General features: G+C 42.3%; 2 protein-coding genes across 3 annotated transcripts in view; both read right to left on the reverse strand.

Annotated features, from left to right (window-relative positions):
- The window catches only part of cdh16 (cadherin 16, KSP-cadherin), a 33,243-nt gene extending 26,205 nt beyond the window's left edge, over nt 1–7,038 (reverse strand). For both annotated transcript variants that reach the window (XM_014175513.3, XM_014175512.3), the window contains exons 1-7: nt 6,936–7,038; nt 5,507–5,571; nt 5,261–5,359; nt 3,040–3,174; nt 2,167–2,296; nt 1,236–1,394; nt 409–605 (exon numbers count right to left, since the gene is read on the reverse strand). In XM_014175513.3, coding sequence (XP_014030988.1) covers nt 409–605; nt 1,236–1,394; nt 2,167–2,296; nt 3,040–3,174; nt 5,261–5,359; nt 5,507–5,533 — 747 coding nt within the window. In that variant the 5' untranslated portion in view covers nt 5,534–5,571; nt 6,936–7,038. The remainder of the gene's footprint in view (nt 1–408; nt 606–1,235; nt 1,395–2,166; nt 2,297–3,039; nt 3,175–5,260; nt 5,360–5,506; nt 5,572–6,935) is intronic.
- Nucleotides 7,039–7,223: 185 nt separating this feature from the next.
- On the reverse strand, nt 7,224–10,153 carry rrad (Ras-related associated with diabetes). The gene is made up of 5 exons (XM_014175511.3): nt 10,019–10,153; nt 9,321–9,687; nt 8,730–8,803; nt 8,331–8,535; nt 7,224–8,153 (listed from the first exon to the last, which is right to left on the reverse strand). Exons 2-5 carry the CDS (start codon nt 9,673–9,675, stop codon nt 7,876–7,878), a joined length of 912 nt encoding a protein of 303 aa, XP_014030986.1. The 5' UTR covers nt 9,676–9,687; nt 10,019–10,153; the 3' UTR covers nt 7,224–7,875.
- Nucleotides 10,154–13,925: the final 3,772 nt, after the last annotated feature.

Genomic DNA, 13,925 nt, shown 5'->3' on the forward strand with positions numbered 1-13,925 from the left:
CCAGGGAGGTTCTACCTGTGATATGGGGATGGGGTAGGGGCCAGGGAGGTTATACCTGTGAGATGGGGATGGGATAGGGGCCAGGGAGGTTCTACCTGTGATATGGGGATGGGGTGGGGGCCAGGGAGGTTATACCTGTGATATGGGGATGGGGTGGGGGCCAGGGAGGTTCTACCTGTGAGATGGGGATGGGATAGGGGCCAGGTAGGTTCTACCTGTGAGATGGGATGGGGTAGGGGCCAGGGAGGTACTTGTGAGATGGGGATGGGGTAGGGGCCAGGGAGGTACCTGTGAGATGGGGATGGGATAGGGGCCAGGGAGGTTCTACCTGTGAGATGGGGATGGGGTAGGGGCCAGGGAGGTTCTACCTGTGAGATGGGGATGGGATAGGGGCCAGGGAGGTTCTACCTGTGAGATGGGGATGGGGTAGGGGCCAGGGAGGTTCTCCTGGAGGCGAACAGGGTCCGGTGACGCCCAGGTGTTCCCCGTCACCTCCACTGTCACGATGCCCGTGGAGAAGAAAGCGTTGGGTTTCCCCCCCATGTCCTTCACCATCACTGACAGCTTGTAGCGGCCACACATCTCTGGGTCCAGGGTGGAAGCCCCTGGAACACACACACACACACACACACACATCAATATATTACAATCAGAGAGCTGCATTACGTTGTTCACAGACAGCACGTTGAAAAAAGTGGGAAAACATTGTTAATAATCCACTGACAAGTACATCATAATGATGTAATTAGGCAATTTCACAGTTAAATGGCCCTATAGCGGCAGCCAATGGGGTGGATTGGGGTTGTTAGTGTTGTCTAGCTTCAGTCAAGCTGTAACACAAGGGCACCAGCACCGTGCAGAAATAGTCAATAAATCCAGAAATAACACCAGCACTGTCCAAATTGGGACTTTTTAAAATCAGAGTTAACTGGTGTACGGGTGTGGTGAGGGGGGGGGGTGTGTGTGAGCGTGCGTGTGTGTGTGTGTGTGTGGTGTGTGTGTGTGTGTGTGTGTGTGTGTGTGTGTGTGTGTGTGTGTGTGTGTGTGTGTGTGTGTGTGTGTGTGTGTGTGTGTGTGTGTGTGTGTGTACGGGAATGTGCGTGTGTACATGCGTGTGTGTGTATGTGGATTGAGAAGGGGTGTACTAAGTAATTCATTTAACAGTGAACAGAGAAAAGTAAGACAATACCATGTAGAATAAAACAGGGCAGTTGAGTGAGGGGCCTGTAACTCACCGTCCTCAGTGAGAGACACCTCGCCGGTCACAGAGTCTATGAAGAACATGTGACTGGAGGGGATCCTGGGGGTCTGGTCCATCAGGCTGAAGCGCAGGTCAGCATGGGCTGTGTTACGGTCGTCACGGTCAGACGCCCCCACCTGCATGAATGAGATCCCTAGCCAAGAGAACGATAGACAAGCTTCTGTACAGCTGTGTACATTCACACTATGATTTGACTAGGATGACAATGCCTATTTCTTATAGTGAAACATCCTTACTCAGTTCAAATACTAGTATTCCTCCTGGACAATCTTGATTTAATTATGATAACCTTCTGACTTTATTCTAACATAATTTTACATAACTTTACATTTGGTAAAAACATTAGTTGTTAACATATTCGTATCTACTGTAGTTCATTTGAATAGAGGCACACTTTATGGGGTTATTAATATAATATCCTCTCAATGTAAAGTCTGCTCTATAATTTCCTGAAGGTCATGTCACAATGTAATCAATGGTAACCCACTATTATCTGGTGGTGTGATGCTCACACACGCACACAGCTCCCTCCGCTCAAACACGAGTCCCCTCAGTGACATAAATCCAGACGCTTGAGTCATCTCTGACGCAAAAACTCAAAGAACTACCCCACAATAGCCCAAGGTCAGAATGTAGTAAGACTTCAATGAAAAAAGATTAAGCACATCACCTCTACTTCTAATACACATACCGTACATGTCCTTCACTAGAGCCATGCGGATAGTTCAGGTGATACTATTTCTGTATAAGTCATAAAGATTCAGACAATGCAAACATCACTCATCAGTATGTATTGAGAAATAAACTCATGAATGTGTCACAAATTAAAATCCCTTCTGTGAACTCCGGTATTTGTTTTCTCCTGAATGGTGGATGGGCTCTATGTTCTGGCAAGTACAACCAACCTTTCAGAAGTCCCAGCTGCACACTGCCTCTCATGCTCTCCTCGATAAACACAGGCACGTTGTCGTTTTTGTCTATGACGCATACTTCTACCATAAAGCTCTGAGACTGCACGGATGCTGAGAAGGACACCTGCGAAAAGCACACAAGGTTTCAAGCACTTTGTATCTAAACGTGCCCCTCATAACCCGCTAAAGATGTCTCCAATGCTATATGAAGACATTGTAGTCTCTCACTTTTACATATACAATATTTCTCACCAATCTCCTCCAATCTAAAATTGAAAGATTATATTAGGAATGTCGTACAGAGATCTAAATTAAGCATGGAGGTAATAGCATTCTTTCACTCAGACTGCTACTCAAATGGAAAATATTGACTTCCTAATTTAGGTCTGTCTTCCGTTCCTGTAATGGCTGGCTATGCCTGTCACTCAGTCCTGGGCTAACGTGGGTGACATTACTTGACTTCCTGTGCTAATTAATTTCTCGAGTGGCAATTACAGCTGAGAAGTTGGGGGAAAAAAACTCACTTCCAGCTTAAAGTAAATGCATCTGTAAGTATGAAGGGCGAATATAAGTTAATAAAGACACATAGCCTGAAGATCTAATTTGATTGGAATTAACTAAGGAGTCTATGTCTCATTTGGTGTTGCGAGACAGTACATTGTTTGAGGACATTGTTTCTCTCAAGCCAGAGATAATACACCCCAATTAAAACAAATCATTGCAATATATTGCATTCAATTTTATGGTATTTTTGATGAGGATGATGACAATATCGTTCCATCCATGCAGTCTCATAGGTCATAATCATATGTATTGTAAACATATCCCTACATGCTTAGATAATGCCATAAATGTGTGACTGTCAACCTGCAGAGAGTAAGATGGCTGCTTCTCTCTGTCCAGAGGCTTCAAGGCGTAAAGAAATCCTGCCTCAACTCCAAAGATCCCCTCATCGTCCCCTGTCACCACCACGTCAGTGGAGGTAGCTGGGAGGTTAGGGAGCTGTGTTGGACAAGTACAAAAATATGAATTAAATCTACAATTCCCTCTTCTGTCACGCCCTGATCTGTTTCACCTGTTCCTGTGATTGTAGCCACCCCCTCCAGGTGTTGCTTATTTTCCCCAGTGTATTTATCCCTGTGTTTCCTTTCTCTCAGTGCCAGATCGTCTTGTATGTTTTGTCAAGTCAATCAGCGTGTTTTTCCTGTACTCCTTTTCTGTTCTCTTTTTATAGTCCTCCCGGTTCTGACCCCTGCCTGACTCTGGACTACTTTTCTGCCTGCCTGATCATCCTGCCTGCCCTGACCTTGAATCTGCCTGCCCTTCAGTACCTATTAGACTCTGATCTGGTTTTGACCTTTTTGCCTGTCCACGACCATTCTGTTGCCTACCCCTTTGGATTAATAAACATTGTAAGACTCCAACCATCTGCCTCCTGTGTATGCATCTGGGTCTCGCCTTGTGACTTGATATCTTCAATACAATTAGACTTTAACTTTAGTATTTTCGGCAAGAGTCACATGTGCAGCTAAAATAAAACTTCTGCTTACTGTGTGTGGGCAAATGTTGACCTTTTACATCAAAGTTGAAAAGATAACTATATGTCACCTCAAGCACAGGAGATCTCTGGGCCTTGTGTAATGTATTTTTGCTCTGCTCATATAAGGTCAATTGAACATTCACCCATTCTATGATGTGTAAATGGTTGAGTATGTGTATGTATAGCTCCATCTGGCAATCTTTTTGAATCTTTTGAGTGAGCGGTTATGTGTCATAATGACCGTTGATATTTTCCCCCTTATGGAAAACGTGTTCACCGCTGACAGTTTGTTCTCAAGGGTGTCACAAGCTGCTGGCAGAGGGGCTGTCACGAAACAGACGCCCTCTGGTTCAGACCCACAATGCCTGTGTCTGGCCCGGCCGTGGTCAGGTATGAATGGGTATCCTAGTCATGGTGCTGTGTGACTGTCTGCCGTAGAGGACTGTCATGCAGCCTGGCCTGGTATGGTGTTATTGTTGCATGGCTAGAGCAGCCTATGAAACAGCAGCATGCTGGTGATCTCGTGTTTCCAATCAGCACTGCATGTTTTACGGCTTCACATACCACATAGCAACTGGCTCTCAGCCGCCACAGCCGTGCCAATGATCTCAGCATGCATTTAACTCCCGAGAACCCAACGTTTTGATTTGGCCTGGGAAACTTATTTTTTGACTGCTCCATAACCTAATTTTAGACCAACAGGCTGAAAAGTTTATATTTAAGGCTATGCAGTGGTTGACAAAGTAGCTAATCGTTCACACCAAACATTCTCTGGTTATGCCTCTAATGTGTTGGCATGAAATGCAAATGTTTTCATGACAGAAATGCACTATTTTTAATTCTTACTTTCATGTTATAATAAAACAAAACAGCTATCATGTGCCAGAGCAGAATATCTGAGAAGTTCAGAGCCGTTCAAATAGTAAAACTCTTGACAGTGCCGTTTCTGCTCAAGAACATATATTTTTAAGTAATAATGTTGTCCTTTCCACCCTAACACAAAGTCGTGCCAATTATCCGACCTCCACCATGTCCACCATTAGAGTGAATCTGAGGTGTGTTTTTGATCATACATCATGCAAAAGGGAAGAACATTGACTGGACTACGCAGCTTCAAAAGGCGTCCAATTACAGTGTCAAACACATGCACAGCCAGGACAAACCTGATGATTTGTAAGTGCCATTTTGAAAAGAATCCTCCTGCCATGAATGCAGGGCTGATGGTCTAGCATTGAGCAGACAGCCAGATCCGTTCCAATTTTTGTCTAGTGATGAGGGGGCTATGCGGGAGTAGCTCCGTCATAATTATATCTTGAGCACTGAGTGTAGTGCAAGAGCGAAACTTTTTATGGCCCTTCTCTCTCTTTAACTTGCATACAGCCATTAATACATCGATCTCAGCAGGCCCAGGGTATGATGCATCACACAGACTGGCAGCAATATGGAGAGAATTATTCCTTCATTATTATTTCCCAATAAGCAAGCTGCTTTGTTGTAAATGTTGTTTTTTTTGTTGCATAAATGGTCAATCTAACTGAAAAGTCTTACCTTAGCCAGGTACCATGGGAAAATACCATCATAGTTTTCTGGGACGCCAATTTTAAGATTGGCCCCTGAGCACTGTGCAGGAGTCTGAAGTACCACCAACTACACAATTCCAAGGAGACAAAGGACAGCATGAATTTCAATAATTTAGTTGAAGTTTGTTTTCACAAAAACAGTATACATTTTTTGTAATAATCTGAGATTGCTGTAATAACTTGTGAAGGCCACATTCAAAGGAAGCATACTTACAGTCAGTGTTATGATAAAGATGGACATAACTTATCTTCTAGTCATGTGTTTCTGTAACTGTATATCTGTAAAGTCAGGATGCACAACATTTCCAGTCAAACAGTGGTTATCTTTTACGTTTGGGTACACATGGTTTCTATCATTTCTGTCTTGTTACTGATTGATTCTCACTGTTATAAAGCAGAGAACGAAAGATGGAGAAAGAGAACGACAGAGAAAAAAACTGTGTGAATGCTGCATGTGCAACTATTCTATTTCACTAATATTTTAAATTGTTTAAAAAAAACTAGACCTGCCAATCTGCGGAATCAACCATCTGTAAAATGTAAATACAACTTCAATAGGCCTACACCTGTGCAAGAAAATGTTGCATTTAAATGCCTGTTAGGTTAAACATATACTCAGTAGCCACAGGCAGTAGGCCTACACGGTACATTAATGTCTCATCACATTCACAGACTTAAAAGCTTAACTAACCCTGCAACCTGGACTCAAGGGTAGACGTAACATAGTAAATTAAAATCTGGTTCACTCAAATTAGTATGATATGTTTCAAATTACAATTTCTATATGTTACAAATTACAATTTGTGTGATATTTTAGGAATTACAATTTGTTCAATATGTTTCAAATTTGAATGATATGTTACGAATTCCAATTTGTTTTGGCTAACGTTAGCTAGGTGGCTAACACTAACGTTCGCTAGGTGGCTAACATTAGCTAGGTTAGGGGTTAAGGGTTAGGGGAAGGGTTAGCTAACATGCTAAGTAGTTGCAAAGTCACAAAAAAGTAGTAAGTATGTTACAAAGTTATACACCCAACCAACAACCCTCATATAGTTTTTGCCTTAAGTAGCCTTCTGTCTTGTGTAACCATACCGAAACCATACTATTTTGAGTGTACTATGTCACGTCTAGTCTATGAGACCAGGCTGCACTCTCTGTTTCCAGCATACGATTACACCTGCGACACAAAACAGCCTAGCAATGAATTGTTCTCTCAACAAGAATAAATAAATAAATAGTATGAATTTATAGTATGTGTTATATGGTCACAAAGGAGAAGGCAATTGGCACAAGAAAGAGTTAAGGATGAGATTTCGCATTCCAATAAATCACCCCAAAATAAAATTATGCTGGGTACAAGTCGTAGGAACCTCTGTGCCTCTCTGATGGCCCATCGCGCCGCAGACAGCAATTCACAACACCCATGGGCCATTCGCTTGGAACAATATTTACATGTCTTATTATGATTTACAGAGACCGGCGAATGAAAACAAACTCACTCTCTCAACCTGTAGGCCAGAATAAGTCTATACCTCACAAAATCTGAATAAATGATTGGCAAACATCACTTAGTTATCTAACACTCCACGGTCATTTTTATAATTCAATTTTCATTCGAAAACGTCATATTTCTTTTGTCTTACCTTCTCTCAATCATGTGCGTGTTCCCTATGAAGGTGGGAGAACGGTTTGAATAGTGTGGAAAAACGAAGTGCGTTTGCAGGACTCTCCAGTTTAATGTTTTACTACCTTGTTTCCTTCCAGTAATTCTGTTGGTCAACAAGACTCCAGTCCACTGAACAATCTAATGAATGAATATTTATGAGGACATAAATCAAGTAACAAGGAGGTCTGTTTTAAATATATTTAACTTTCGTTTTTGGTGTAGCCTAATTGTTTTATGATCTGGGTAAGAAAAAAATATGGAATAGTTGTATTTCATTTTTTTATTAAAAAAATTCAAATGTAAACATAACAAAATTATTAAATATTAAAAGGAAGTGCAAATCAACTGTATTTAAAGCAAAACATTCAATTCACACAAATATAACTTATTATTGCTTTCTTCATTCACATCTGGACTGAAGGTAAGGACAATAGAATAATATTTTTTTTCAAAACCTGGCCTAAACCCCATTACACATTATTCATGTGCTCAGTATCATGGCCAAAGTACGAACCTGCGTACCCAGTTTCAAGTAAAAATGAGTCACTCATAGTGCTTACAGTTCCATTGCTATTCAGGACAGTGTACCATAATCTAATATTTCATGAGGGCTATATACACAACACTACCAACACTAAATGGAGTAGAACCAAACACACTGTCCCCCATTATCAAGGCAATCTTACAACTCATGGTTTAAAATAACAAGCCTTGGTGGATTTAATATACATAAGGCAGACCCAAAAATGTTTTAACCTCATGCAGATCATTAACATGAACATGTCTGTTGTGTTTAATTAATATAATAAAATATATAATTTCTGTACAACTCTAACAGTCCTTGGGGTTAGTGATAAAAACACACAGCGTCTGGTCTTGAAGGCCAAAGAGAAAACAGCAGTCCAGATACTGTACTCTCAGAGGACCGAGAGGTCATGGCAGGACTTGGACTTCTGTCTGAAGGCCATCTTCTTGTTCTTCCGGGCCACCATACGGCCCAGGAAACGCTTGGCCTTCTTGCCAATGCTCTCGCGTCGTTTGCAGTTGGCCATACGGCGAGCATTCTCCTCCTTGCTGTCTTTGCGCAGTCGGATCTGCCGGACGATGCCCTCGAACAGGTCCCTGACGTTGTGGTGGAGATTGGCTGAGGTCTCGATGAACTTGCAGTCAAACACCACAGCGCAGGCACTGCCCTCTAAAAACAAAAGAGGGGAGGCGCAGGTGAGTATCTATAGTGTTCCCTGGGGACAGTGACTTCACCCTCACCATTATGCCTTTGCATAACACTTTGATACTAGCTTTAACATTCTAAAATAAGTAGCACTATGCAAATACAGAGATGCCTTGGACAGAAGAGATCACCGTCACTTACCATCCACAGAGACTTCTCTGGACCGCACCAGGTCGCTCTTATTACCCACAAGGATGATGGGAATGTTTTCAGACTGGCGAGCTCTGCGTAGCTGGATGCGTAGCTCTGACGCCTTCTCAAAGCTGGACTTGTCTGTCACTGAGTAGACGATGATGTAGGCGTCACCTATCCTCATGCACTGTTCCTTCAGCCACTGACTGTTATCCTGTAGGCGAAGAGAAATAGTATTAGATTAGCCACATTGCTTATCTAATCAAAAGCTACAGGTGCTCAAATAAAAAGTATTATAGTGAGATATGATATTATACACCAGCATTAGAGCACTACACATTACATCAAATTATATGCTATTTACTGAGGGTCAAACTGAAATTGCATGATTTGCATTATATGCCTCACCTGTTCCCAAATGTCGTACAACAAGATGGACGCCTCCTCCTCGTCCACCTCGATCGATCGGTCATATGTGTTTCCTGAAACAAACGCAAGCAGACAGATAAATACTCCTGGCCAAAATCCTATAAACCCGCTAACTTGGTCGAGTGTGAAGTCTCACTCACTATTGCCCATTTCTATTGCCCATTTCATGATGCCTTTAGTACAGCTTATTAACTCTCAATTAACCTATATCTGTGATGGGTACTACTGTGCATTACTGTCTCCTTCCCTCAGTCATTGATTTTCATATCTCCCATCCACTACCTCTGTGGCTGTATATGTCAACAGCAGTACTTTGATATATGTGGCGCCTTACTGACTGGATGGAAATAGCAATAATCAATGTACTTCAGCTTGTGTGCCAAGATGATATGGAAACCAATCCTATATTTACTTAGTATGTGCATTAGCTCTAATGGGGTGCTGAGAACAGCCACAGTCAAACAGTTATTTTCTTTGTTTAAAAAAAAGTATTGCTTTTTGGTGTATTCTCAATGCTATATAAACTTCAACACCATCATCTTCAATAACCGTCATCAGACGTGTACACACCTGCCTCGTCGCAGTCGTGACCATCCTCGACTCCACCGAAAATACGTGCCAGGCTAGACTTGCCGACACCCTGCTCGCCGAGGAGAACCACCTTGTACACATGTCCCTCGGAGTCGCTGCCGGAGGAGATAACGGAATCGGACGAGTCTGATACACAGCTGTCTCGGTGAGGCTCACCGGGGGTGTAGGACGTGCAGCGCATGAGGTTGGACAGCTCTCCAGTTTGCACCTTGCGCATCTCGCGGTCGTCCACTGGCATGCTCCTTCTGTGAAGGTTCTGCAGGTGCATAGGAAACGGCATGCTCCCTCTCCTTTTGTCCATGTTCCGCAATTTGTCACCTTTGTTCAAAGTCATGATTTTTTTGGTCTGTGAAATAGATGCGCTCTTTAGTAAGATTCTGCGGTTAACATGAAAAGCAGCCAACTCTGACAAAGAATGCATTTCTTATCACAACGCCTAGATGTTGAGTTTTTAAAAATCATTTATTAGGCCACAGCTTATATGAACTTTTGTGTCATATTTATTTGAACAAATTCATTTAATACAATCATGTGCTTGTATCCTATAATATTAATTACGGTTTGATGGAGCATTGAGCAATGTTAAAATGTAAGTTGAACGCAAATGATTTGAAACAGCCATAGCCTTAATGTAATATCACGACTGCAAAATCATTGAATTCCATAAGCAAACTTACATTTGATGTGCGTCTGTGGTATTCCAAAATCCTGAATTAGACAATCCACTTGTGATCTATCCTTTCCTTCGCGTGGTCACTCGGTGAAGGGAAGTTTCGGTTTGATCCAGTGAACTGTACGGGTCTCCATATTTATCTAGTTGCCGAGCGAGTGACGTCACCATGAGGTTTGCCTCTGAGAGTCACGTCTCTTCTCATTATAGTGGTACGTAACACCATGCCAGGGAGGGAGGGGAGGAAGTGAGGACCGCTCCACAGAAACGTGATTGGAAATGATGCGCGGGCGGGCAGAGGGATTCTCCCCTCCTGCAATGCAATGCCATCATGCCAGTGATGTAATTATTTTGCAGAGTAATTCGGCCATTTACTCTCAATAAGTTATAACCTACCTGCGTTGAAAGTGTAGGCTAACTAGCATAGTGTTAACCACAGTTGGCCCAGAGCCATGGAGAGTTGACCTGACACGGGCTTCCGTGCTTTGTGATGGCGCGCGCCACAATGTATATGGACAGGTGTGGTGTTCCCAGCCATTCGCAAGGTTTACCATATTCAATCAATACTTTTAAATAACACGATTTGTTTGTAATTGATAAATGATCTGCTACAAATTGTCCGTGGATTAGCCAAGAGCATCTTCGACATCAAGCATTTCTAATGGATGCTTCTCAGCATTTCGGCCCATAGGTCGCGTAGCCTTGGTGACACGAATTGTGAATGAGGCTAATGTGAAAAAAGCAGCTGTTCACCACAGAAATAAGACACATTATTACTTAAAACTACGCCTAGACATATCACTGGGGCCACATGTATCCCAAAGGACTCAGCAGGCGACAGGAAAGAAAGACTATGAAAGAAAACCATTGCGATCCAAAATAATCATGATTTCACCTGCACCAGTCTGATTGAGGTTAGTTAACCTAGTCTGTAGTCGCCATCTGATGGTGGTTATGTGAAATGCACAATGTTATAGTAGGCTCCTGGGACTGCAAGGTCTGTCTTTTACCATTCTGCTTCCTGAGAAGGAGAGAAGACCAGTGACAAAGGAAGAATTTCAAGCTTACTTCATTATTATCTCTGGCAAGTTGGCAAGCCTCATTCCTCATGATTGGAGACAATGCTCAATGCATAAAGTCATTGGGTGGTGTATTGGTGGACAGACTAATGTTAAACGCCTTCTCAAGTGACATTGACTTTCACACAGTTACCAAAGGTTTTCAGTTGAATAGCACAATGTTTCCAAAAACATATATTGGTAAGATCTTTTCATTGATTGATGTTTTTCTTTGTTGTCGGGGCTTCTTTTGGTGGTCTACGAAACGTGTTTGACTCACTGGGTGGCTCTGACTCAGTGGTAGCTTGCACTTTTTATCTTCTGTCTCCATCACTCACATACACATGCAGAACAGTGTGGAGGTGGAGATGTTTTTCTCCATTCTTATAAACAAAGTCCACATTACGCTACCAGCTGTTTTGTCCTCAGTGACTCACTAGTTATATTGGGTTGCTCCTGTAGTTTCATTAGCATAACATTTTTAACATTGAATAATAGATCAGTCAGTGTTTACGTAGCCTACTGAAGCCTGCTGAGTGGTCTGAGTGATGTTCACTGATTGTGGGCTGTTGTTATTTACAGAAATACATTTGCATATTTCCGTTAGGAAACGCCTACTCTGTGAAGTGTGCGTGTGCAATATCACAATTCGCCTTTGCACTCCTAAACCACGCACTCCTAAATAACACATCTTAGTCCACTCTGCTCGAAACATATTCTAGTTTTGGGAACAGAAATCTGTATTGAGATCAAATGTTTCATCGATGAGAAAATTGTCGGCCAAAATCCATCTCGTTCCATCTTCTCCCACGGCCGGCACTGGGTTACCTTCACTACCATATTTGGTAGTGAGTAGAAACGCCAAGCGGATTCTTCACATTTATACATCCGGTGAAATATCTGTGTCATTGTTCTATCTGCGCTACAACGGTGGATATTGCTCGTCTGCCTGCCGCTAACTCTAGCAGGATTGTAACTGCGCGTGCATATCGCACGTGGCTGGCTAGTCCAACGCCGAACTCTTCATTGAAACAATGCTGAAACTTCAAACCATGGGCAAGTCAGGGGCACATTTTAATTTGTGCCGAAATTGAAATTAAAATAAGTTATCTTGCAAATTCAGCAGGCTATCGTGTGAAATAGACGTTTAGAAGTGTCGTCTTTATTTTATTACTTTGGTGTGGTTATCAATGCACTAGCACCTTTTTTCCCTCTCCTATGATAAAATAATTGTATTAAGTTGTACAAAAGTTTTACTGTGTGTGAAGTTTCAAATGCATTTGTCATTACTAAATGTGTAATGTCATCGGTATTTTAACATTACTATGTTTTAGCACACAAAAACAACGCAATCTTTGTGAGAGTGGGGAAATCTGATTTAATTGGTCCTCAACTTGTGGCTCAGACACTTCATTCATGATACATGTAGTTAGCCCTGAGTTAGCCTGCCCTGGAGCAGGTTAGTTCTGAAGATTACAGTGACATTTACATTTACCTGGCTAAAAGGAGAGCCACTTTATTGGTAGCAGTTATCCCAAGTTGAACTCAGAGTTGACCAAAGTTACCTCGCTAACTCCTCAAACTACATTCGTAGTATAAGGCTCTGCAGCCTGGCTCTGGAATTGTCAGGTATTTACTTAAAAAATAAATGGTAAAATGGTAATGACACAATAATAACCAATGTCACAAGGAAAAGTCTTATGTACTTAAATGTTCCATAGGGAATGAAGAGGAGTAAGTAAGTGCAAGGAATAGTCATCTCCACTGAGACATGAGCTGTGTTCAAATACCCATACTAACATACTGTATGCTACACACTTAATGACTATATACTACATACTATATACTATTAGTTCATTTTAGTATACTATAAACGAACAGTGTGCTTTCAGTTGAGCGTACTAGCTTTTCGCCTGTCTACTGGAAGTTGATGCTGTTGCTATGCAACCTCTTGCTAGCTAGTTAGCTTAACAAATTACTAGTTAGACATTTTACGACTTGGGGTGTGTTCTTAAATTCAATGTGGAGTGCCAGAGTGCGCTCCTAAATTCAGAGCATTGTCAGATTGTCTGTTTGTAAATTCAGAGCGTTTCGCTCTTGGCGCGCACACTGGGCGCTCATGCCGAAGAGTAGGGTTGATTTGAGCATTCTGACCTTACAACGGCAGTCAAGCACCCAAGCTAATGTTGGCTAGCTTGCTAGCTACTTCCAGACACAAATGAGACTACTCTGACCATTTTACTCACCCTAGCAGAGCTGGTTAGGCTGTTTTCATGTTATCCAGTGCATTGGTGACAGTAACTGTGCTGCTAGCAACAATTTAATTACACTGTTTTGCAGATATTTACTCACACCGGCCGTATTCAACGGGTGTTGAGTGCTCGTATATTCATTATTCTGCACTCTGGTACACTCAGACAGAGTGCTCTAAAATCGGAGTAGATAGCCAGAGCGAATTTACGAAAGCACCCGAATGTTCATTTCCTGAAGAATTGCATTATGGGCCCTACAGTACGAAAATAGTGTCCTCTGCATGTATACTTCATATTTTGGCGAATTTAGTACGACATCCGGGAACTTTTGGCGTACTAACTATATCCATACTATGACCAATAAGAATACTCTATACTCAATTCACGTCACAAATAGTACGGTTAGTGCGGTTAGTATGAGAATTCGAACACAGCTATGCTGTTGTCACAACGTCGACTGAAGGTGGCGCCTCTCCTCGTTCAGGGAGCGCTCGGCGGTCGTCGTCGCCGGCCTACTAGCTGCCACCGATCCTCTGTTCATTTTCTTTTGGTTAGGTCTAGTTTAGGTTTGCACCTGTATTGTGTTAGTTCATTAGTGGGGGGG

The sequence above is a fragment of the Salmo salar genome, chromosome 26, assembly GCF_965601325.2.
Source record: "Salmo salar chromosome 26, fSalSal1, whole genome shotgun sequence".
Lineage (NCBI taxonomy): Eukaryota > Metazoa > Chordata > Actinopteri > Salmoniformes > Salmonidae > Salmo > Salmo salar.

Coding starts and splice junctions, on each gene's coding strand:
- rrad (XM_014175511.3), bottom strand. CDS start 9,675: ATGACTTTGAACAAAGGTGACAAATTGCGGAACATGGACAAAAGGAGA. Junction 8,804..9,320: donor TCACGACTGCGACGAGGCAG/GTGTGTACACGT, acceptor CGTTTGTTTCAG/GAAACACATATGACCGATCG. Junction 8,154..8,330: donor CAGAGAAGTCTCTGTGGATG/GTAAGTGACGGT, acceptor TTTTGTTTTTAG/AGGGCAGTGCCTGCGCTGTG.